Source organism: Argentina silus (genome assembly GCF_951799395.1).
Source record: "Argentina silus genome assembly, chromosome: 2".
Classification (NCBI taxonomy): Eukaryota; Metazoa; Chordata; class Actinopteri; order Argentiniformes; family Argentinidae; genus Argentina; species Argentina silus.
This window is the reverse complement of record NC_139656.1, coordinates 17,531,960-17,554,459: the sequence shown is the minus strand read 5'-3', so window position 1 is coordinate 17,554,459 and position 22,500 is coordinate 17,531,960. Positions and strand designations below refer to the sequence as shown.

The window sequence follows — 22,500 nt, the reverse complement described above, 5'->3', positions numbered from 1 at the left end:
CTAGAGGGGAATTAAGGAACGGGGTGAGTGAGGAGTGTAGCGCGGGAGCGCTGGTGTTCTTGCCATAATTAGGATCCTTGTGTAAAATAGCACATGCAGGTCATAGGGAGCAACCTTAAGACCTGGTTCCAACAGGCCTCTCTGAAAACCCTCACTGTCAGTTGGGGAGTGTGGGGGGGTGGGGTGGGGGGGGGGGGGGGGGGGAGAGAATACATTACCAAACAGTGGGGAGACTGAGTTATGCCTGCTTTGAGTGGTACAGTAAGGGTCCCCAGAAGGCCCATATTTCAGTGGAGAGGAAACAGAGGCCCTCATCCCAGAACCTCTGTTAAGTCATTCAGCACAGCAGTGCTGTCCAGGGCTTTTGCGGAAGCGCAAACTAACGTGGCCACTTACTTACACTGCAAAATACAGCTGATGCATCCACAAGATGTGACTTTTAAATCACTCATATGTTATCGGATGGACTTCGCTCTGAGCGATTGACATACAGTAAAGGCACCCCTTCATCCTAATTCAGTTTGAACGGCACAGTGGCATTGCTTACAGAGAGGTGGCTCCGGCATTGTGCAACACAAACGCTAGATTAATGACTTGCTAACATTCGCTTGAAAGGAATGAAGTGAATTTGAATTCTCCAAAAGTTAAAGAGCTAATGTTACAGTATTAATTTCCTCTTGAACAGTGAGTGGGAAAATATCCATTAGCGAAATTAACCACAGTTTCTCTAGGTAGCTAACATTGTGCTGCATACAGTGTGGGGCCACAGTTAATGAACACTGCAGTGGGTGATATTTCATTATACAAATTAATGCTCACATTTTAATGGGAAAGTCACATAATGAATCTAGGCTTCAGTGACAGCAATTAGAGACACAGATTGTCCCCTTCTGGACAAGGCAGTATTTAGCAGTAAGCAGCTGTGTGTAAAAAATAAAAAGGTCCTTGCTCTTGACAATGGCCACGCATAACTTTAGGGCGAAATAACCCATAGAGTTTCCTCCGCTCACCTTTAGTAAATGAGGACAGAGAGAAAGAGAGGGAGAGAAGTCAGGCCTTGCCCATGTCACTTAACCTTAACCTAACCTTGTAATCAGAATGAATCAATGGGGACCCGTGATCTCTCTCTCCATTTCTCTCTCTCTCTCTCTCTCTCTCTCTCTCTCCATTTCTCTCTCTCCCCATTTCTCTCTCTCCCCATTTTCTCTCTCCCCATTTTTTCTCTCTCTGCCTTCTTCCCTCTCTGCATTCCTCTCTCTCACCTTTTCTTTTGTTTATTAGCAGGTTTGTGACCATGCTTCCCTAACACTTTTCCTTACTAGTACTTTTGATTTACTAACTTGTTAATCTGCGTTTAACACATCTAGGAAGTGTATAAGTGGAACATAGTGTGTTGCTTACCAACAGCCTTGATAAATTGACTGTCTCACATTTTTCTAACTGACAAAAATATAGACATGCTGTATACAGTATTTCCATATTGTATGTGATTATGAGATTACATGCTATTTAACTTTGAGATGTTAAGGGTAGAAGTTGTTTTGATAGCTTATGTTCAAGGGATCCCTGTTTAACCCAGATAGAATTTTAATAACAGTTCTTTGAGCTCAATCTCTCATTTATCCCACTGGTGACTGCCTTTCACCATTATGTAAGACCATATGGAAATTCATCTTAAAGTATGTCATATCTATTAACTTTTTTAATTGCCCCTCTGTAGTGGCACTGGGTGTTTATTCAGAGTGGTTACTATGGAGCTGTGACAAATCATACAAATCCAGATGAAATTAGTTTTAGCAGAACTGCTTCAAGAGAAGTTTAGACTGTACATACTGTACTGCCCTGGTCCTGAAAATCACATGTTTAAAAGATGTTTAAAAGATCTGATTTTATATACTCTTCGTACCTTGAGCAGGTGGTCATTTGAATTGGTTTTCCCTATTGTATGAATTATTTATAGTGTGATAACACATATAATTCCTATCCTAAACAATGACGAATACTAACTTCCTTCTTTTGTGCCATGGAGATCTGTTCCGTTTCTGAGAGGTTGTGCTGTTTGCGCTGATATCAATTAAAAGTGGATTAACGGGTACATAATGACCTTTAGCAGTAAATTGTGTGTAATGTTGCAAGGCAGGATACAGTATATTCCCCAGATGTCACACAAGCCCCTGACGTATGATGGAGCAGATGTCTTAGCGAGTCCAAATGGTCCACAAAGACACACACAACCACACACACACACAGCCACACACACAGCCACGCAAACACACACACACACACACACACACACACACACACACAGCCGCAGCCACAGCCACAGCCACACACGCACACACGCACACACACACACACACACACACACACACACACACACACACACACACACACACACACACACACAGACGTTTTCCAGACATGTGTACATTAATACAAGATGTATTATATCTTATGTTATGTTATATTTCAGATATCTTAATATCAAGATAAGGCAAATACAGTATTTTTTTCCTAATCATTTGGATAGTGGCGCCAATCTCCATTTTCATCCTTGATCATTAACAGCCTCACAAAACAAGAAAAGAAAAAAGCAGATCACTCTAATTCCACTCTAATTTTGAGCCTAGAATATCATTTTGTCCAGTTAAAGGAATTGAGAATGATCATTTGTATCAGGGACGTTTCCTTATTAAATCAGCCCAAGCCCCTGTTATCCTGCTTAGAGGATAAGCACTTATTGGGTTAAAAGCTCATCTCGCATGGTTTATTTTAAATATATGCTTCAAACTCGCTCTTGTGTAAAATAACGAGTCTCTCTCTCTCTCTCTCTCTCTCTCTCTCTCTCTCTCTCACTCTCTCTCTTTCTTTCTTCTTTTCTTCTCTGGTATCAATATTGTATTGAGTTTGTGTTTGTGGCCCTTTATTTAGGAACTGTGCAGTAGGTCTGCAGATCCGAGAGTCTTTTTCTGGAATGGTGCCCTCCAAATAATGATAAATTACTTGAGCAGTATGCCATTTGCTAATTATATCCATGATTTACTACAGAGCGAGACTTAAATCATTCAATTCAGTCTTGCGTAACAATGCAACATTTTTTTCGGTTAAAAATGGTTTCCATGTGTATAATCTAAACATTTTATAACTATACATACACACACACACACACACACACACACACACACACACACACACACACACACACACACACACACAATACTTGACAAACATCCTTTTATTCTTGACTTTTTCCACCCCATTGTTTATTGATTTCAAATCTGGCTTTTATTTCAAGCTATTTACAATCACTAGCAAGATGCATTTTTGTCAAGATATGTGCAGAAACATATTCCACATGAGATCCTTTCCTGGTGAAAATATGCTTATGTTCTTTAATCAAGATTATAAACTGTATGAATATGTACAATATGTGTTCAATATATGGATGTATATATATATATTGTACTCTTCAAGTATGCACTTACTTAGTACTTACTATACTATATAGTGTCAATTATTCCTATTTCTATGCGACTTCGAAGGGAACACTAACACAGTCTCACAACTAGAAATACCTACATATGTTTAACATATGTACAGTACATTCTTGCTCATTAGAGTCAGTTCAGCTCTTTTCAGTTACATAATAAGGGAGTTTTTGTCATCCACATTCAGGCCCAAATGGTCATAGATGCATTCTAGTGGGAATGGGTTCTGCGGATGATGATTTATGCTTCCCATGATAAACTGCAAATAGAGAACGTCCGAGAAATCACTGCCTCATCGCCAAGGCAGAGGCCTGACAGCGAACAAGGCCAAGAGTGAGACCACACCACCAACCCCCCAGCCCCCCCATGCAAACAGAGATAACATCGTAGACAGTTTTGTTGTCAGCTGAAAATATTATCTCTTGAAGTGGACTGAAAGCGCCATATGGTGAAATGGTTTTTATTGTGTCGACATGAGTGATGGCTCACTTGGCGGAGCTGGATCGAGCTGGATCGACCCGTATTCAGATGCCAATCCCCAAACGGAGCATGGGGGGGAGGCTGTTTGCTGAATGCAGAATGTTGTTGAATGTTGGTTAACACGGACATTCCAGTTGTTGATTTTCATTGTTTTTTCCTCTCTCTCTCTCTCTCTCTCTCTCTCTCTCTCTCTCTCTCTCTCTCTCTCTCTCTCTCCCTCTCCCTCTCCCTCTCCCTCTCTCTCCCATTCTCTTTTCCCTCTCTCTCTCTCTTTCTTTCTCTCTCTCTCTCATCCAGGAGAGAAGCCCTACAGGTGCCCTCACTGCGACTACGCCGGCACCCAGTCCGCCTCTCTCAAGTACCACCTTGAGCGTCACCACCGCGAGCGGCAAAACGGCGGCAGCGTTGGCCCCTCCTCTGGCCACGCCCCTTCCTCCGAGCAGCAGCACAAGGAGGAGCACGGCAAGGGCAGTAGTGTCTTTGCTCGTCCTGACGTCCTCCGTGGTGGGGTCTTCAAGGGCCTGCCCTCCAGCCTGGACTTCAGAGGGGGTCCATTGATGCCGCATCAGTGGGCACCTCCTGGCATGATGTCCCCTAGGGAGCGTGAGAGGGACAGAGAACGGGAGAGAGAGCGGGAGAGGGAACGCCATGGCCTGGACACGCCCTCTGAGAGCATGAAGAGCCCAGAGGGCCCCTCCATTGCCGATGGCCCCGCCAGCTTCACTGACCTGGGCCGGGCCTACCAGAGCATGGTGGGAAATGGAGTCAACTTCCAGGGTTCTCTGCAGGCCTTCATGGACAGCTTTGTCCTGAGCTCCCTGAAGAAGGAGAAGGAGATGAAGGAGATGAGGGAGAGTCATCATCTCCAGAGCCAGCACTACTTCGAGAGCGGTGAGCCCAAAGCCAAGAGGTCTGACGTTGGGGAGGATAAGGCTGAGAGCAAGCCTACTGATGGCAAACCCGGGTCCCAGTACGAGCCCCTGGATCTCTCCGTCAGGCCCGAGACTGGTTCCCTCCCCGGCTCCTCCGTTACCATCCAGGACAACGTGGCGTGGCATGGCTGCCTCTTCTGCTCCTTCACCACTGCCTCTGTGGAGCTGATGGCCCTCCACCTCCAGGCCAACCACCTGGGCAAGGCCAAGCAGCTGCGCAAGGAAGGCAAGGAGTACCAAGGAGAGGCCTCCCACTCTGGGAAGACTAGCCTAGGCTCGATCCTCTTTGAAAGGGAGGACGGAAGAGAGAGAGAGGGGGAGAGGGAGAAGAACCAGAACCTGAGCCAGGCGGCCTGGCCCCATCACATGGAGCCCCATGCCAGCATGGGCGCCTTCCCCAATGACTTCTACAAGCAGTACGGAGGCATGTACAATGGCTCCTGCCCGAGGGCCCCCGCTGCTGGTGGCCTCCAGGGGTTTGGAGCTCCTTGTCTGGACCCAGCCCTGGAGCCGCAGCAAACCAAGGGAGGAGGAGGTGCAGCTGGGGATGACCTCTCCGACAAGGCCTCCTGCGGGGAAGCAGACGACCATGGTCATTTTGAAGATGAGGTGGAAAGCAGGGCGTCCGAGCGCCATGCCACCGAGACCTCCTCTGCTGCACCAGATACACAGCCCCAGTCCGATGAAGATGACGAAGAAGAAGAGGAGGAGGAAGAAGATGATAGGATGGAGATGGAGGGGGAAGACCGAGACAGTGGCACCGGTGATCAGATGCCTAAGCAGTTACAGGGCGCCGAGTCATCCCCAGCTAGAGAAGCCCAGAGAGCTGGGGCCTCCATGGGGCCTGGGGGTCCTCTCCCTCCCCAGCCCCAGCCTCAGTCCCTGGAGAAGCAGTGGCAGCAGGGCCTGGGTCTCCTTTCATCTCCCGCTGCTGGCCCTCTGGGACTGCTGAAGCCGGAACAGGCCCATCTCGAACACCAGATGAACATGCTGTCCGTCCTGAGGGCCTACAGCTCGGAGAACCTTGCAGCGTTCAACGGCCTTGGAAGCGGCTCAAACAGTGGAGGCGGTAGCAGCATCAAGAGACCAGACACACCCGGTAAGTGAGTGTAACCCTGCCCTGCCCTGCATTGCATGGCACCGCCTTTGATCCTATATCCCTACTGCATCCACTAGCACACACACGTGCACAATGACAAACACACAAACCACACTCACAAACACACACACACACACACACATTTATTATTGTTTTTGCAAACACTCTCTTAACAATGTGAGACACATGCACACAAAACCTGTGCATGTGCGAACACACACACACACACACACACACACACACACACACACATGCACTGCACAGTAACTTTGCCATGACATTCACAACGCAACACAGAAAACTCACAAAAAAAATCCCAAGATTCGCTATAAAGTGATTTCAACCTTATTTCAAGCAAGTTTAGAAGCTATTGGAGTGGTGAGTAGCAACAGATTAATCTTTATTACTGGTTTATATTACAGATACTGTAGTGTCTCCACTCCCTCCATCCGTTGGCAGGGAATAATCCTGTCTCCCTCAGAGCAGGACCTCAGCTCCCATGTCATCTCAAGCACACGGCGGTTAACTATCTTAGCTTCTCATAAAGGCCTCTCCCAAAAGCCCATTACTTTATAAGACCCAAAGATCTATGACCCTGTGAAAAATGAACTGTCAGCTTTCATGATTCTGTTAAGGTTACAGGCGCTCCTTGAAACCGCTGGGGTTTTTTTTTTGAGTGCCCTTTCGCAGTTTCAGTGATACAAATCTCTGGGAAAAAAGAATCCTCAAGTTGAGACTCACAGTACAGTAAAGCACAGGGCCAAACAGAGTAGAGGAGTATGATATAAGTGAAAAACCACACATTCGAGCACTCTCTGTACCATTTATCACAACTCAACCGGCCATATATATACTGTTGATAATATGTTATCAATGATTGACTCGTGGCATCACACTCTAAGTAGATACACAACATAAATATTCAATATTGCATTTCTTGAATATAATATTCATTAAATGTCACATGGATGCAGTATCCGAGGTGTGCTCCCTAGCAACCTGAATTGATTTAGAGTCTTTAGGTTGATACCGCTGCTCCTAGTCTGCAAACATTGGATGGCACTGTACTGTAATACTGATATTTTATTTTATTTGCAAAACAATCTCTTTGCAAATTGATTTAGTATTAGCTAAAAAGACAAAGAAATAGCAGATGTTTTTTTTTTCCCAGAAGTTTCAGCATGCTCTAAAATACTATATTTGTGACAACTAGTTTTAGGATCTGTTTTTGTCTTTCTTACACAATAATTAATCCAGATCATATTCAAATATTGTGATTAACCACAGCACCACAGTACCTAGCCAACGTTGTTCTACTTTGAGGAGAAAAGCTGATGTTTAAAACTGGTTTGAAAACCACTTTACAGCCAGATAGAATGATCTGGCACACAAGTGGATTCTGAATATTCTGAATATTTCATAAATACATTACAGTTTTGCATGCTTTTTTTTACCTTTCCTTCATAGAAACTATCTCTGTTGTTATGGAACATGATTCATATTTAATAAACGTAAAGGGTCACCCACAGTGATGTTAATCAGTGGTATTTTGACTTACACTGTAAATGCTTTTGTGTCCAAATGTCCTATAATCAAAAGGCATTTGAAAGCTACCCTTGTGACGTAGTCCCTTTCCATTGCAACTAAGAATGCCTGACCTTTTTAGATAAGGCTTTGTCTATGGAACAAAAGGCTTTCTTATGTGTGTGTGTGTGTGTGTGTGTGTGTGTGTGTGTGTGTGTGTGTGTGTGTGTGTGTGTGTGTGTGTTAGCTCAACTCAGAGTTTCACTGTAAGAGGGCTAAGCTTGTTAAGCATACAGCTCAGTAGCATAGATATTTCGTAGCATGCATATGACCCCTTTAAAGCTTTTGGATGACATCAAAGATAATTAATAACAGATAAGAGATCTATGCTCATAGTGCTTCTACATACTACATACTAAACATATAAGATCAGAGCTCACACTGTGGCTCGTGTGTGTGTGTGTGTGTGTGTGTGTGTGCGTGCGTGCGTGCGTGCGTGCGTGCGTGCGTGCGTGCGTGCGTGCGTGCGTGCGTGCGTGCGTGCGTGCGTGCGTGTGTGTGTGACAGTGTGATGTTTCCTGCCCCAGCGGGGGAGACTGGAGGCTGATTGGGTGAGCAGCATGTCAGCGCTCCAGGGCCCTGTGTAGCTGTGTGCCCCTCTTGACCTCGTAACACTCAACTCTGTTACACCCCTGCTAAATATGCACCCAGCTCCTCTCAGGGAGGCCAGCAGTTCTCAGTGTCTAGTGTTACACTCACCTCAGCAGCCACAACAACACTGTACGGTACAAGGATAGGAGTCACTGTCTGCTAACGTAACAGAGCTAGATGGGCTGGCTAATACATGATCGGCTGTCCTCCTAACTAACCATCTTAGACCAGCCCTCACCCTCATCTGTGCTACAGTAGCACCATCAGGAGGTAGATTTTCCCTTAAGGTGCACTCATCCTCTTTGTCTCACTCCCTGTTTCTCAGCTAGCTAAGCACAGCTGGATGGATGCCTGCCAAAGCCTGACCCTCCTCTCCTCCTACTCTCTCTCTCTCTCTCTCTCTCTCTCTCTGTCTCACTCCACCCCCAACAATGCTCTGTCTCCTGGCAACATCTGCTCGGAGACCTCACAAGTTTGCAGAGGTGACAGGAATACAGTAAACAGTCAATAAAGGCTTGAAGAACCTGATGATCCTCATCCCAAATAAATTTCACAATGTGTTCTATTTCATCAAGGACAGATGAACATAGTGCGGTGTGGAGGTCACAGTAGATACACTTAAAGGTAGACACTTTTCATGGATATTTATAGTGCAAAGATAATAGACTCAACCACCCTATACAAAATAGCAGAGTCTGTCAAGATAGACCCTCATACCCTTCCCTTGATCCACTCCTAAACTCCTTGTGGAGGGGTCACCCATGGGGAATTGCAAGGAACACATTCTCCACAGTTATTTGGGGGTGGGGGTGGCAAGCCGTCGCGAAAATTCAATTCGGAACCGGCAAAATGTGATTATCTGAAGTGGGTTTGCATTAGGTTTGTATGCAAATAGAGCATAAATCATTAATATCGAAATTCTCCCCTGAATTTGGGCTGTCGAGCACATGGGCTGGGCACGGTGGAGAGCGGTGCGCTCTAAAGTGTCTCTCTCTTCATTAGCATGCCCAGAGAAAGGGGAGGGTCACACACACACACACACACACACACACACACACACACACACACACACACACACACGCAAGCGTGGGTGCAAGCACACATACACACACATGCACATACATGACAAATCAACCATTGTCACTGCGGTCTCTGTGAAATCTCATGTTGGAGGTTTCTGGTTACTGTGGTACAGTGTGAAGTGTTAAGATTGATATTGGCTGATGCTGCTGTTGAGGTCGGCCAGTGTGGATGTGTTTCACATAATCAATACTTGACCATGATTAAAACCTAATCTATAGCCATACATTATTACTGGATAGTGCTATAGCCTACTGTCCTCACACATTCATAATTCATACATAACACATTCATAAGCAGTGCATAAAGTATTTATGAAATACCTATGCCAGCAATCCCACTTCGAGCACGCCGATGTGCTCCCACCATAAACCCTGTCACGGCTAATCCCAATGCTTTCATAACCTTCTTTTAACGTTGGCCTGGTCCCTCATCACCTTGAGATTGGCAGGCTGAAGAGGGGGTGTCATTGGCAGCGTGGGTTAGGATAGGGCTCGAGAGGTTGGTGAATAAACAGCATAACACACAGTTGAAGCACCTCTCATAGAAGACAGAGATGGATCTGGAAAGTGAAAGTGAGAGAGATATCTAGAGCCATACAATGCTCACTTCACTTGTATCTCTTGCTGTCTCTTCACAAGGACACTCTCAGCTGCCCTGTAGCTGTTGTGCTGTTATCATTGACGGTGCCGGCGTTGTTTGTTGTTGATGATTGCTAGGTAAATGGTTGTGCCGATTTGCCTGCTCCAACCCCATTAGTACACGTGAAAAATGACTTGTTTGGCTGCTTCAAGAGGTTGTACAAGTGAGAACCAACAATTCGCCGTCGCAAATAAATGGGAAATGAAAATGTTTTACCTGAGTTTTACAGTTAGGTCTCCCTCTTTTCTCTGCTATTGTGAGCTTCAGTGTGTTTTGAAGGTGTGGGGGGGGGGGGTCGCTAACAAATGCTGTCATACAGCAAAACGGGGTCATTGGATGTTGCTGTGTCAACCCGTATGACATCCTGCAAGGTCATCCATCACAAACCTCAAATCAGTTTACTGCTAAGAGTGCTGGAGCTCAGCTACACCCTTGCCGTACTTTTGCCACCGTACCCACACATTCCAGTGGCATGGAGGACAGCAGTTGTTTTCAGCGGGGTGATGAGGGTCAGGGAGGGCAGAGATACTGGGGTTGAGGAGAGGAAGTGTCATCGAATTGTAATTCATACAATTCAAATTTCCATTTAAATCAACAGCCCTTTATGTGTGGATCGTGGCAACCATCTTTGGTGTACCAGCCAAATCACCGTGAACTGAGGGCATATGCCCGTACTTCTTGTAGAGATGCAGGGCTGGTACAGAGGGTGATTTGAGGCAGATGTACTGTACCCATGGTTAGGATTGGAAATGACACTGGATGGATATAAGGGTTGGGGATGTGTGTTTGTATTTGTGTGTATGTGTTTGTGTGTGTGTGCGTGTGTGTGCGTGTGTGTGTGTGTCTGTGTGTGTATCTGTGTGTATGTGTGTGTCTGTGGTATAACACCCCCTGGTGGAAATGCAGAGAAAAGGGAGGGGGAAGGAGGGAGGAAGGGAGAGAGAGATAACTGACAGAGAGGTACTGTGAGCAAGGGAGACGGATCATCGTCTATTTAAATATTTCTGGAAAGAAGAAGTGTGAATCCACCGTGTGGCCCGTTGGGTTTATCAATTTACAAAGCCCCTCCAATAACGACGCAGTATGTTCACGATGCGGAGCGCACAAGTGTCTCATGCCAAGCTCTCACCACGGGAAGTTCAGGAGTTAGAGGAGGTGGAGGAGGGAGAGAGAGAGAGAGAGACAGAATTAAAGAGAGAGAGAGAGACAGAGAGAGAGAGAGATAGTGAGAGAGACAAAAAAGAAGAAACAGCAAACACAGATTGCTTGTGTTAGGAACACAAACTATGTAAAAAACGTAAATGTATTCAAGCCTTTCCTGATATTTTTAGCCCTCGGTACAGCCTCTCTCTGACAGCAGCGGTCTGCTAGTCTATGCACATGGGAGTTTTTTTTTTCTCTTGGGGGGGGGGGGGGTTGCAGAAGAATAAAGCTGGGGGGGTGGGGGGCGTGGGCGGTGGGGGTGGGTTGTCTACTTAGTTGTAGCAGTGTTCATGTCACTGGTGGCCAATTATCTCTGTCAAGAGGGAGAGGTTTGAAGGCGGCCCTCCCTGTGTGGGACTTGAACCTACGACCGTAGAGGTCAGACGTGGGACTGTGGTACTTCTGGGTCCTGTCAGACCTGTGTGTGTGTGTGTGTGTGTGTGTGTGTGTGTGTGTGTGTGTGTGTGTGTGTGTGTGTGTGTGTGTGTGTGTGTGTGTGTGTGTGTGTGTGTGTGTGTGTGTGTGTGTGTGTGTGTGTGTGTGTGTGTGTGTGTACACATGTGTGTGGCTCTCTGAAGTGCAGAGCCGAGTAATAAAAGGATCATATGTGTGGGTCCCTATGAACAGGTTCTTTAAAGCTATTATGATAATTAAAAACATATGGTGCCTTTGCTAGACTGAGGGAGCCCACAGATGTACTGGATCATAGCTAGCATTAGAGCTCCTTTACTTTCTCTGTCAAGAAGAAAGCAGTTCAAACGGCAACGCGTACGCACACACACACACACACACACACACACACACACACACACACACACACACTCTTTATCATAGGAAAACCGAGAGATACTGTAACAGCAGCATTCCCAGCAAATTAAAGAGAAATCTAGATTTTGTTTGCGTCTAATTTTCTCCCCTTTCTCTTATGTTGAGCAGACACACACTCACTCACTCACACACACACACACACACACACACACACACACACACACACACACACACTTAAAACTCTACGATATGTTGAAACCTCATAATTGCCAATAATACTGTCCTCATCAGGTGGCTAATTACCATTAATTTTGTCTTTGTTAGTGTGCTCGCGTACACACACAGCCACACAGCTTTGACAAGTAGGGAGGGTTGAGTTGCTTCATTGCCTGTGTGTGTACTAACAACCACAAATGACTGCTTGGCTCTGATCGATGGTTACTCAGATCAGTGAGATTCTGTTTTACACTAATGTTGTGCCCTTGTATGAATGAGAACCTGTCCTATGTTGACGACCTGACCCCCAACCAAGAGCTCTGTATAGAACAGTACACTGTTCCAATGCTTTGAAAAAGCATATTTCCTCCGTAATCAATGATTGAACACAACAGGATAGGTGTTAGCAAGGGTTCCATGACTTAGCTTTCACCCATCCAGTCATGACAGATCAGCTTAAGTAAGAATGCATTTTCCAAGTATTTGAACAGTGTTTGAACCACCCAAATGGGAGCTACACACCTCTCTCCATAGGCCACCCTGGTATACGCCTTGCTCTTTTACTGCTGTCTCCTCCTCCCTACTATGGTACGATACTACGATACGTGAGACCAGACTTTCCCACACCCACGGAATCCTTCCTTTCTAATGTTGCTGGAGGGGGAAAGTTCTCCCATGATTAACCTGTCTAAAGGACGTCTGTTTCTCAGAGCTTGCAAGGCGACAGACAGTGTTGGCAATACTCTTTTTGTGCATTGTGCAGTGCGAGATGACGGGTTTGACGGCTGAAGCGGAGGTGCTATTTCACATGTGCAATATTACCATTTTAACTTGTGCGGAGGTGAATTATCACCTTGTCACTCACCAGTGCAAATACTAGTTTCAAAGAGCAATTAATTGTAATAGCTGTTGTCAACCCCCTCTGGATGGTACCTGTTGCTCTCCCTTAGCAGCTGTGAGATCTCTAAAAATATTTTCCCCTGCTAATTCTCTCCATATCAACTCTTCTGCGCTGAAAGGCCTTGAAAAGCCTGATATTTCCCCCTTCTCATTCTCACTCTAATACCTTGACGATATTGGCCACATAATTTCCTGAAAGTACAGTGAATGAAGTATCAAGTTCCCACTGAAAAGAAAAGGAGAATGAATATCGGATGCTAACAACTACATGACAATTATTCTATTCATTATTTTAGGGGGCAGGGAAAAAAAGATCCAGTCTGGGTTTCTTGGGAGTTGCAGAGAGTAGCTGTTCACATTCATACTGTAATGGTTTTGTGTGTGTGTGTGTGTGTGTGTGTGTGTGTGTGTGTGTGTGTGTGTGTGTGTGTGTGTGTGTGTTTATATGCGCGCTTGTGCGTGTGCATTTGTGTGTGTTTTCATTTGCGTGCATTTTATTCAATATCACAAAACATAAAACAATGGGTTATAAATTGGCCTTCCAACCCAATATATTTGATACGACTTTTGCTTCCCATCTCGTTATTTTGGTATTTGTTTTCCTCATTCCTGTAGACTTTGTTCAATTTGAGATCTTCCTCTTTAGCGCGGGGGTTCTCTTCCCAAGGCGCCTGGAGATGTAAGATGTCGTCCTCAGAGGGGTTGTACTGATAAAGTAACTCTTCCTGGGAGAGCGCAGGTACACCACACAGGCACACAAACATAATAACCATACTTACACCGCCAGACAACACATAATGAGAGAATGCACAGCAACTTCAATGACACCGAGGAGAAAAGGGAGATAGGGAGAACAGGTACAATGAAAAAAAGAAAAGAAAAGAAGAAACTATGTCAACTTTTATTTCCTCTTATATTCCACATCAGTGGTGCCTGTACGGTGATGATAATAAAACTAAAATATAACACAAATATAGACACATAAGCAACAGGGTAGTGTTTGAAAAAAGTACTGTGGCAATTAAGGACAAATAACTTGCATTATTCCCGTAGTGCTTGTCGTGTGAAGGAGGAACCAGACCACTAAAGCATGTTTGATTTAAACATCAAAAGAAGGAAAAAATAAAAAAACTTCTCCGGAAGAACAGAATTTAAAAAAAATAAAAAAATCTGTATAAAGAAAATAAGCCCAAAACATCATAACATTAGCTGTTGGGAAAATGCACTTAATTCCTCTGTAGAGATGGATATAAACAGCACGCGCCTTCTGTATTGTTCCATGCAAATCCCACAGACTGGATTTAGAATGGTGCATTGTTTTATTAGGGAAATATGGGGGGGGGTTGGACTACAGTAGTTGTTGCTCTAATTACAGTAATTTAATCAGGATTAGAGAGGTTACCTGGATGAGGCTGTGAGTAAGGCACAGCAAGGACAGATGCTTTTTCAAAGATATGCTTACATTTACTGTATACTTACAGTACAGTGTTCATATATATATATATATATATATATATCCGTCAACGCCTGCTTTTCCTGACAATGATTTCAGCTCTGAAACAATGACATTCTTCTTTGAATAAGTAAACAGTGTTCTATTGTTTCCTCCCTCCCTCTCTCTCTCTCTCTCTCTCTCTCTCTCTCTCTCTCTCTCAGTCTTACTCATTTGTATTCTCCCTCTCCCTGAGCCTTGTTAAATAGGAGGCATAGAGAATCCATTTTAATCTGATTAATAACTTAGTTGATCACATATAACCTAATTTTCATTCACTGCTGCCCTTGTCCGCGGAGTCATATACAAAATGACCTTTGAGTCGCCACTGCTACCATAAAGCACAATAAGCGCCATTGTCCTGTCAAAAAAGCCGAAGATGTTTTACATCATTACAAAAATGTAATGTTCCATCTTTTCAAATGCGATGCTCTCCACAAAAGGCCACCCTCCAATTGAGGGCCATTAGGACACTACTCGAGTTTCTTGGGGCTTGGGAGATGGGAACAACTTTTCTCCTGCATTCACAGTAATATGAATCGTCCTTTTAAAACAGATATGGTTACATATTAGTTTTGAAAGGTACAGTAACTGCTCAGCTTAAGCTGTCTCCAACAGTGGGGCTTTTGTTTCCTGACAAACCTAATAACTGGCCCTTGATCCTATTTCTCTCTCTCTCTCTTTCTCTCCCTCCCCCCTCTCTTTCTCTCTCTCCCCCCTCTCTTTCTCTCTCTATCAATCTGTTTCTCTCTCTCCCTCTTTGTATATCTCACACTCTCTCTCAAATGCACAAAAACACACATACACACTAGTGTAAATAAATCAGAAAGTTCATAGGGTTTTTGTCTTTAGTTAACTAATTTGTGATTTAATCTTATGCAAGAACAACTTTAAGAAATGTATTTTGTCATAATCTGTATTTGATTCGCGGATGTGATTAGCAATCCGAAAGGAAACCTTGTGAGATTTAATTATAACCAGAAAATAAAAACACAACTCTCTCTCTCTCTCTCTCTCTCTCTCTCTCTCTCTCTCTCTCTCTCTCTCTCTCTCTCTCTCACACACACACAAACACACACACACACACACACACACACACACACACACACACACACACACACACACACACACACATAGACTAACACAGGAAATATGAATAAAATATTTATGAAGTGGGCTGAGGTCTGCATACGCCCATATGCTTCATCATTGAAGCAGCTTGTACTGTACTGAGCTGTAATGCTGTAATGTGTACAGGTCCCTACTCTTCTCAGAAATGACTATTCTGCCTTAACTTACATGCTGTAAACAAAAACAATAAAACATATAACACTGTCATCGTCATCATCACCACTACCACCACCATCATCATCATCGTCGTCATCATCATCATCATCATCATCATCATACTAATCACAATCAAAGTATTCACAACCGTCTAACTGCATACCATATAAATATGCATACTAGCTTTGATCATTTCTTGTCTCCCCTCCATCTGAAACTTTCCCCATTGTTGAGTTATATATTGTGAAAACATATCTTTCTCAATGAGGATGAATTCTGAGCTTGATGATTCATTGGCCAGAATTTCTTGTAAAATCAGACCCAGCATGCACCAGTTTCCAGAAATTGAAAGAACTTTATGGTTTATAGTTTTTTATTAGACTCGATAGGGAAAAAAGGGTGGAGGGATTAAGCTGTGGATTAACACCATACTTTAAGATAAATCTTTTTTAATGTGAAACCTCATCCCAGCTCATTCTAGGAAACCACTCTTATTAACCGCTTTATATCACTCTTTGTGTCCTATTTTCCTACCAACTTAAAGTACACGCTTTTGACGAGCTCCACGCCACTAGTATTTGCCAGTTCTACAAACACATTATTTAAGCTTTTAAACACAGAACAATAGCAAAGCGCATAGCTGTGCACATTAATGCTTTTGTAAATGAAAAAAAGGCGAAGAAGAAAGGAGATAAGCGGAGCTTGGCAGCACTGCCCTCCCTTCCTCATCCTTCCATCTCTCCCCCTGCAAAAAAAAGGCAAACCAAATCTCCCTCTCCATCATCAAAATCCTAGCTGATCTGTATGCCGCAGACGCTAACAGACAAACATCATATTCAGACTCCAGCCTCTAATTGACTGAACAAGGATTGGTCACACTTTTAAGTAGCGTTCCATAATGGATTTCCATGTTTGTGCGCTTTTAACTGGCAGCACAAATGGAAGGCGAAATGTGTCTTTATTACCAAAAACAACGGAGCTCCTTTTTTCTGTAAAGATGATATCAACTCCTCTCTGTTTGTTGCAAGGTCAACGGAGGCTGACAGATGACAAACGATCTCAAGATGGCCGCATCATCTGTCCTGTAATTGTTTAAAAAAAAAAAAAAAAAAGATGAATGCCATATCTTTTTTTTCCCCCTTCTTCTTTTTTTTCTCTTTTTTTTTCTCTTTTTTTGCGTTAGGATTTCTTATCATGTAAAGAGAGACGCAAAACAGCACCTGATTTTTCATGGCACACATGTTGTCAGCACTGTTCCAAAGGCCTGAGAGAAATCTTTCAAATCTGCACTTATCGTGTTTCTCTATCACAAGAACTTGGCAAAAGACAGGGATTCAGTATCATAGACAAGCTGGTCATCAGATGGGAGTTGGGTTTATTTCAGTGTCTCCCCCCCCACCCCCAACCCCACCGCCTCCTCTCTCATTTGCTTCCCATCCAAGATGTGTCTCATTTCTCCTACTGGACAGCTACAACAGAATGCCCAAGAATTCAGTGTCCTTGAGGACGGAACAGAACTTTTCATTTTAATAATTTGATTGATTTTGTTGTTGTTATTGTTTTCTTTTTTTGTCGTCTTTTCTGCCTCATTATTTGCAATATGGAGGGAAAAAATGCAGCTAAACTTCAACTTCAACAGTGACGGCCACTTTGACAAAACACTAAGTGCGTTTTTTTTAATTACCTGACTTTCTAATGTTGTTGTCATCTCTGAGACAATAGCCTCTTTCTGTGATGTTCTTATTATGTTCTCATTTGGATGCCTACACTCCGCAGGTAGTCCGTGCATACAGCAGCCACCCCCTCCCCCCCCCCACCCACCCCCACCCCCTCTACTCTACAGCCCCCATTCCTCACAACACCTCCATACCTTGTTTTTTAAGATGTTTAATTGCATTAAGAGACGTACCGGGAGAGAAATAGACGAGGTGTCATCACTTTTTAAAACACAATTAGGTAACACCTCGTCAGGGCTTCTGTCTGCCGTTGTTGACAGGCCCGCGAACAATCATGGCAACATCGCCCCACATCTGCTGGCGTGGCGCTCGTCAACGGGAGTGACAGGCATTTCATGGAGAGAACCCTGCCGATCCCTGCCATGTCCCAAGCTTGTCAGCCCGTAATTTAAGTGAATCAATAAGCTTGCAAGGTGTGGCGTGCATGACGTACAGTAGAGAGACGAGGAGGAGTGCGGGGCTTCTCAGGAACGCTAATGAATCTGTTTCATGATCAACACTGTTCCCACCCCCCCTCCTCCTCTTCTTCCTCTTCATCTGACAAAATGAAAAGCCTGCTCGTTAATTTGAAAAACAACATTCAGCAACTTTATCAAAAGTCGAAGAACAGAGGAGATGTTGGGCAGCAGATGCAAGTTTTGTTTTCTTCTCCTTTCCTCCTCTGTCTCTCTCAGTTGTTTTGTTGTTGTTGTTTGAAAGTATAGCACAGCTTTACCTGAAGTTTTAGAAGTAGAGCCTACGTTCCAGACTGTTGGCTTGAAGCTATCATGGTTGTTTCATCAGATGGTTTTGATGGCAATGCGGATGATGGGGATGATGATGATAGTTATGATCATGATGATGATGAGACCCAGTGTTTGTTGACTGCCCCATCTGCCTGATTAAAAAGCTCATCCTTATCATGGCATTCTATTTCACTAGGTCTGGATAGAAATAGCTTTTCCCCAAAAATGGGACACTGCCCTGATTTGGTTAGAACAACACGATCATGTCTAAATAGACAATTTATGAAAAATGTGCTCCATTTATTTATATACAGTATGTCCTCTATAATGTTATCACAATGATACTGTTGAGTGCTGGATCCACTGATACAGTGAATTGAAGTGAACTAGGACCATTGGCTTTTGTGTTGAATGCAGAGGCAGCAGTATTGGATATACACCTTGGAGCTGACACAGGAAGACAAAGCATATGGGGGCAAAAGTAATGATCATATACAAATATCAATATGAGAGGGAGTCAACGTTAAAGAAGATGTATGGCTATTGATGTTTAAATAACAGTAGCGTCAGAAGGCAAAAAACAAAAGAAATGTATATTTGCTCACTGTGTCTGTGGAGTAAAAAAATAACACTTAATCGAACACAACAATTGAGCTCACAATATGATAAAAAAGAACCTCTCTCTATTTCTTGTGAACAAACCATAAATATATATATATATATATAATCACTTAGTATTATGCAGTTCTGCTGTGAAAAGCATTATCTGTCTGCATTGCCTTCTCAAGGAAAAGAACATTTGACAGTGCAACTCCCCGATGAAAAAATGGTGAAAACTTATGACTTCAAAAGTGTTTACTCCCCATGTTTTTTAATTTGTCTGGGCATATGCAGTTTATTTGCATTTCAAATACGTGTATTTGAAGCAGGTGGTTTAAATGCCAAGATGCGAATTGATGACAATCACCTCTACCATGAGCATCAGGGGAACTGTTCTTGCGGCTGACATTAAAACTAAACGAACAGCAGCTAAACAAACACATACAAATATAACCCCCCCCCCCCCCCCCCCCCCCCCACCCATCACCTCATTCTTTCCATCCTCGCTTTTATTTCAATATTCATGTACATTTGAATATCAGTGCATATAGACCTAGATACACAGCTGCGTGTTTAAACAGGCTGTGGCTCAGTGGTTTAAAAAATAGAAAAAGTAGAAAATAAACACAGAGGGTTTGGGCAGGGGTAAATATATTCAGCGCCAAACAGCATCAGAGCCCCCCCCCCCTCTCCTCACCCACCCCAGTCTTTTCATCACCTCCATATTCATTTCTGTAATTTACAGTAAATCCAATAGCTGTCAATCATGAATTAAAACTCAAAATTTACAACAGGAGGAAACAGCTGCTTCAACATTTACAGCAAGACCACTCTAAAATATTAAAGACATGTCACCACCATGGCAAGGCCCTACATCTGCAACCATCTGCTTTGTATTAAAACATTACACCAAAAAACCCTGCTATTTCCTCTGTTTTTAAATCTGTACAGGAAAGCGGGATTGACAGTAAAACATTGACGTGGTTAGTTCTTACTCACACCCAATCCAAAATGTCAAATGAAAGACAAACAACTCTATTCCGTTCATAAAAATCGGTTGATGAAAAAAGGTCATACTAAGTGACCCAGGCAATACGCGATATATATCAACAAGACTAGACTATAAGACTTTGTTCTTTCAGATTTATTTAGATTTTCCTTTTTTCCCCCTTTTTGTCTTCTTACTGTATCTTTCTTATGTGGTCACACTAGGGTGTGTGTTGACAGAGAGTGTCTAAAAGGATGTGATGACATTTTGAGGCCCTGGTGCCCTGGAAAGATGGAGAGAACATCGAGTGCATGGCTTCTGAAAGGGTTGCTGAAATATTCTGTTACAGCCCAATGAAGGAGAATTATGGTCAGTGTCAAAGGTAAACAATTACAACATTGTGAGTCACTTTTTGGAGTGAGGCTAAAGGAGGATCATTTCTCCCATCTTAATAGGTAATTTCCTTTTGTCGTCTGAGTGCTATTTCACATGCTGCCTTCCTCAGGGTGGTCCTTCAAAAAAGAAAGGAAAAGGAAAAAAATAAAAAATACTTGGCTTTGAATACTAAATCTGTGTTTTTGGAGAAACGTTGTGTTCAAATAAAGGGACTGCCAATTCGGGAATGATGTACAGATAGATTTGGAAGACTTCTTTGCACTCTTTCCCCCTACAGTACTCAGTACAGTACTTTTAGTCGATCGTCTCAACATAGCTCTTGTCCACTGTTAAAGAGTCACGTTAGGCTCTCTTTTCCTTTCTGCTGCGTGGTTGGAACTGCTGAAAGATGTCTCCCCATCAGGGGGTTGTGATGTCATTGGCTGTGTGTGAATCATTAGGATATCAGTGTACTGCGAGTGACAGAAAGACTCTGATTAACAAGCTCTCTGTTTTCCTCTCTTTTTTTGAAATGAGAACTCCCGCTGCTCCGAACGACATCTCTCTCTCTTTCCCTCTGTCTCGCCCTCTCTCTTCTCTCCTCTCATCCTGTCGAAGATGGCAGGAGTCACAGGTGTGTGGCAATAATTACACATACACTCAGAAAAAATAATGTCATTTTCCCCATTTAATAAGTTCCCTGTAAAATGCAAAGGGGAGCCCATGAGGAGGGGAGGCTTAAATCTTATCTGATATCCCCCCTAACTTAATCATATGGCTCTTAAGAGCAGCACACGGGCAGCTGGGGCTCCGTAATATGCATGCAATATGTGTGTAAAATGATATGCTTTAATTTTGAGCCCACTTTAAGTAGCAACAAAATCTGTTTATGCGGGAGACATTTGAAAAGAAAAAAAAAAAAGAAGGAAAAAATGTGGTTAACTCTTTCATTCCTGCCGTGACAGAATACATCTGTTTGGTCTCACGGTGGTACATACTGTACAGTACACAGTGTAACATTTAAGTGAGGGTACTATGTCACTTTGCTATGATTTACTGGACAGTGTTTCATTTACTGTACTTCTTGGTTTTGGCTTAAAAGAGTCCTTTGAGGGAAAGGGAAATATATCCAGTATATGATTACAATTAATCGGAATATGATTGTGTTTATAGCGATCTGAAAGATAATTTGATAGATAGGCTACAACGCTTTGTGGGTTTGAACTATGGTTTCCTGTGTCAGCAACGGGTGCTACCAGAAACCAGGAAGAGCGAGGAGGCAAGGGGGGCTGTTGGGGAAAAGGGGAGTGGGTGTGTGTGTGTGTGTGTGGGGGGGGGGGGGTAAACTTCAAAAAGCCTCCAACTCAAGCTGCCGCTGGCCCTGACCACTCTACAGATGCTTTTGTTCATCTCTCTCGTTCTCCCCCCCCACCCCCCTCTTCCTCTCTTCCCTGTGTCTTTGGTGATACACTGGGAGTGCGGATATCAAAGTAACGCTGTCTGTTAAGACTTCAAACCAGGCCCGTCCGTCAACCCCAATCATATCTACGCCCAGAACGGAAGGCTCTGACTCGAGTGGAATATTTGATCTGTCCTCTTCAGGAGGATCAACAGTCAAAAACGCCAACGAGAGTTAAAAAGGAGGGAGGGAGAGGGTGCTGGGGGGCGCCCAGCCATGAAAACACTCCACTTGACTTCACAAAGGGACAGTCTGTGGACTTAAAAGTCTACCATCTTCTCCTCGAAACTGTATAATATCTGAGTCCAATAAAAAACACATTTCTCTGAATATCTATGAAACCATTGGTTCATTCGGTGGTCTACATGCTAAGTTTAAAGAGTTTTCTTCTTCTATAAAGACATAAATCTATCTATCTATCTATCTATCTATCTATCTATCTATCTATCTATCTATCTATCTATCTATCTGTCTATCTGTCTATCTGTCTGTCTGTCTGTCTGTCTGTCTGTCTGTCTGTCTGTCTGTCTATCTACCCATCTATATCTATCTACAGTATCTTTCTACAGTATGTATCAGTGTGGTTATTTATAGGCACATTGATACATGTCTCCTGGAGACTGCTGGTATAGTTAGCACTTAAATCCCCTGTCTGTGAGATCAGACTACATAATTACCTATCGCATTAAGCCTTTTATGTCCAGGAGACTAGGGCCCTGCTCCCTCTCACATAGGGCAGCACTGCCACAGCAGCTGGTGGCATTAGTGGCACACAGTGTGCCCAGAGGCGACGCGGCGGGGACTAACCGACTACGCCACCCCCGTCAGCCCTCGCTGTCCCAGAATCCACAGGGG

General features: G+C 43.7%; 1 protein-coding gene across 1 annotated transcript in view; it reads left to right on the top strand.

The window, feature by feature from the left end:
* znf536 (zinc finger protein 536) overlaps positions 1–22,500 on the top strand; it is a gene marked incomplete at both ends in the record, with an annotated part of 86,255 nt that overhangs the window by 33,260 nt on the left and 30,495 nt on the right. The window contains one exon of the mRNA XM_083665182.1: positions 4,266–5,999. Within this exon, the coding sequence (XP_083521308.1) occupies positions 4,266–5,999 (1,734 nt within the window). The remainder of the gene's footprint in view (positions 1–4,265; positions 6,000–22,500) is intronic.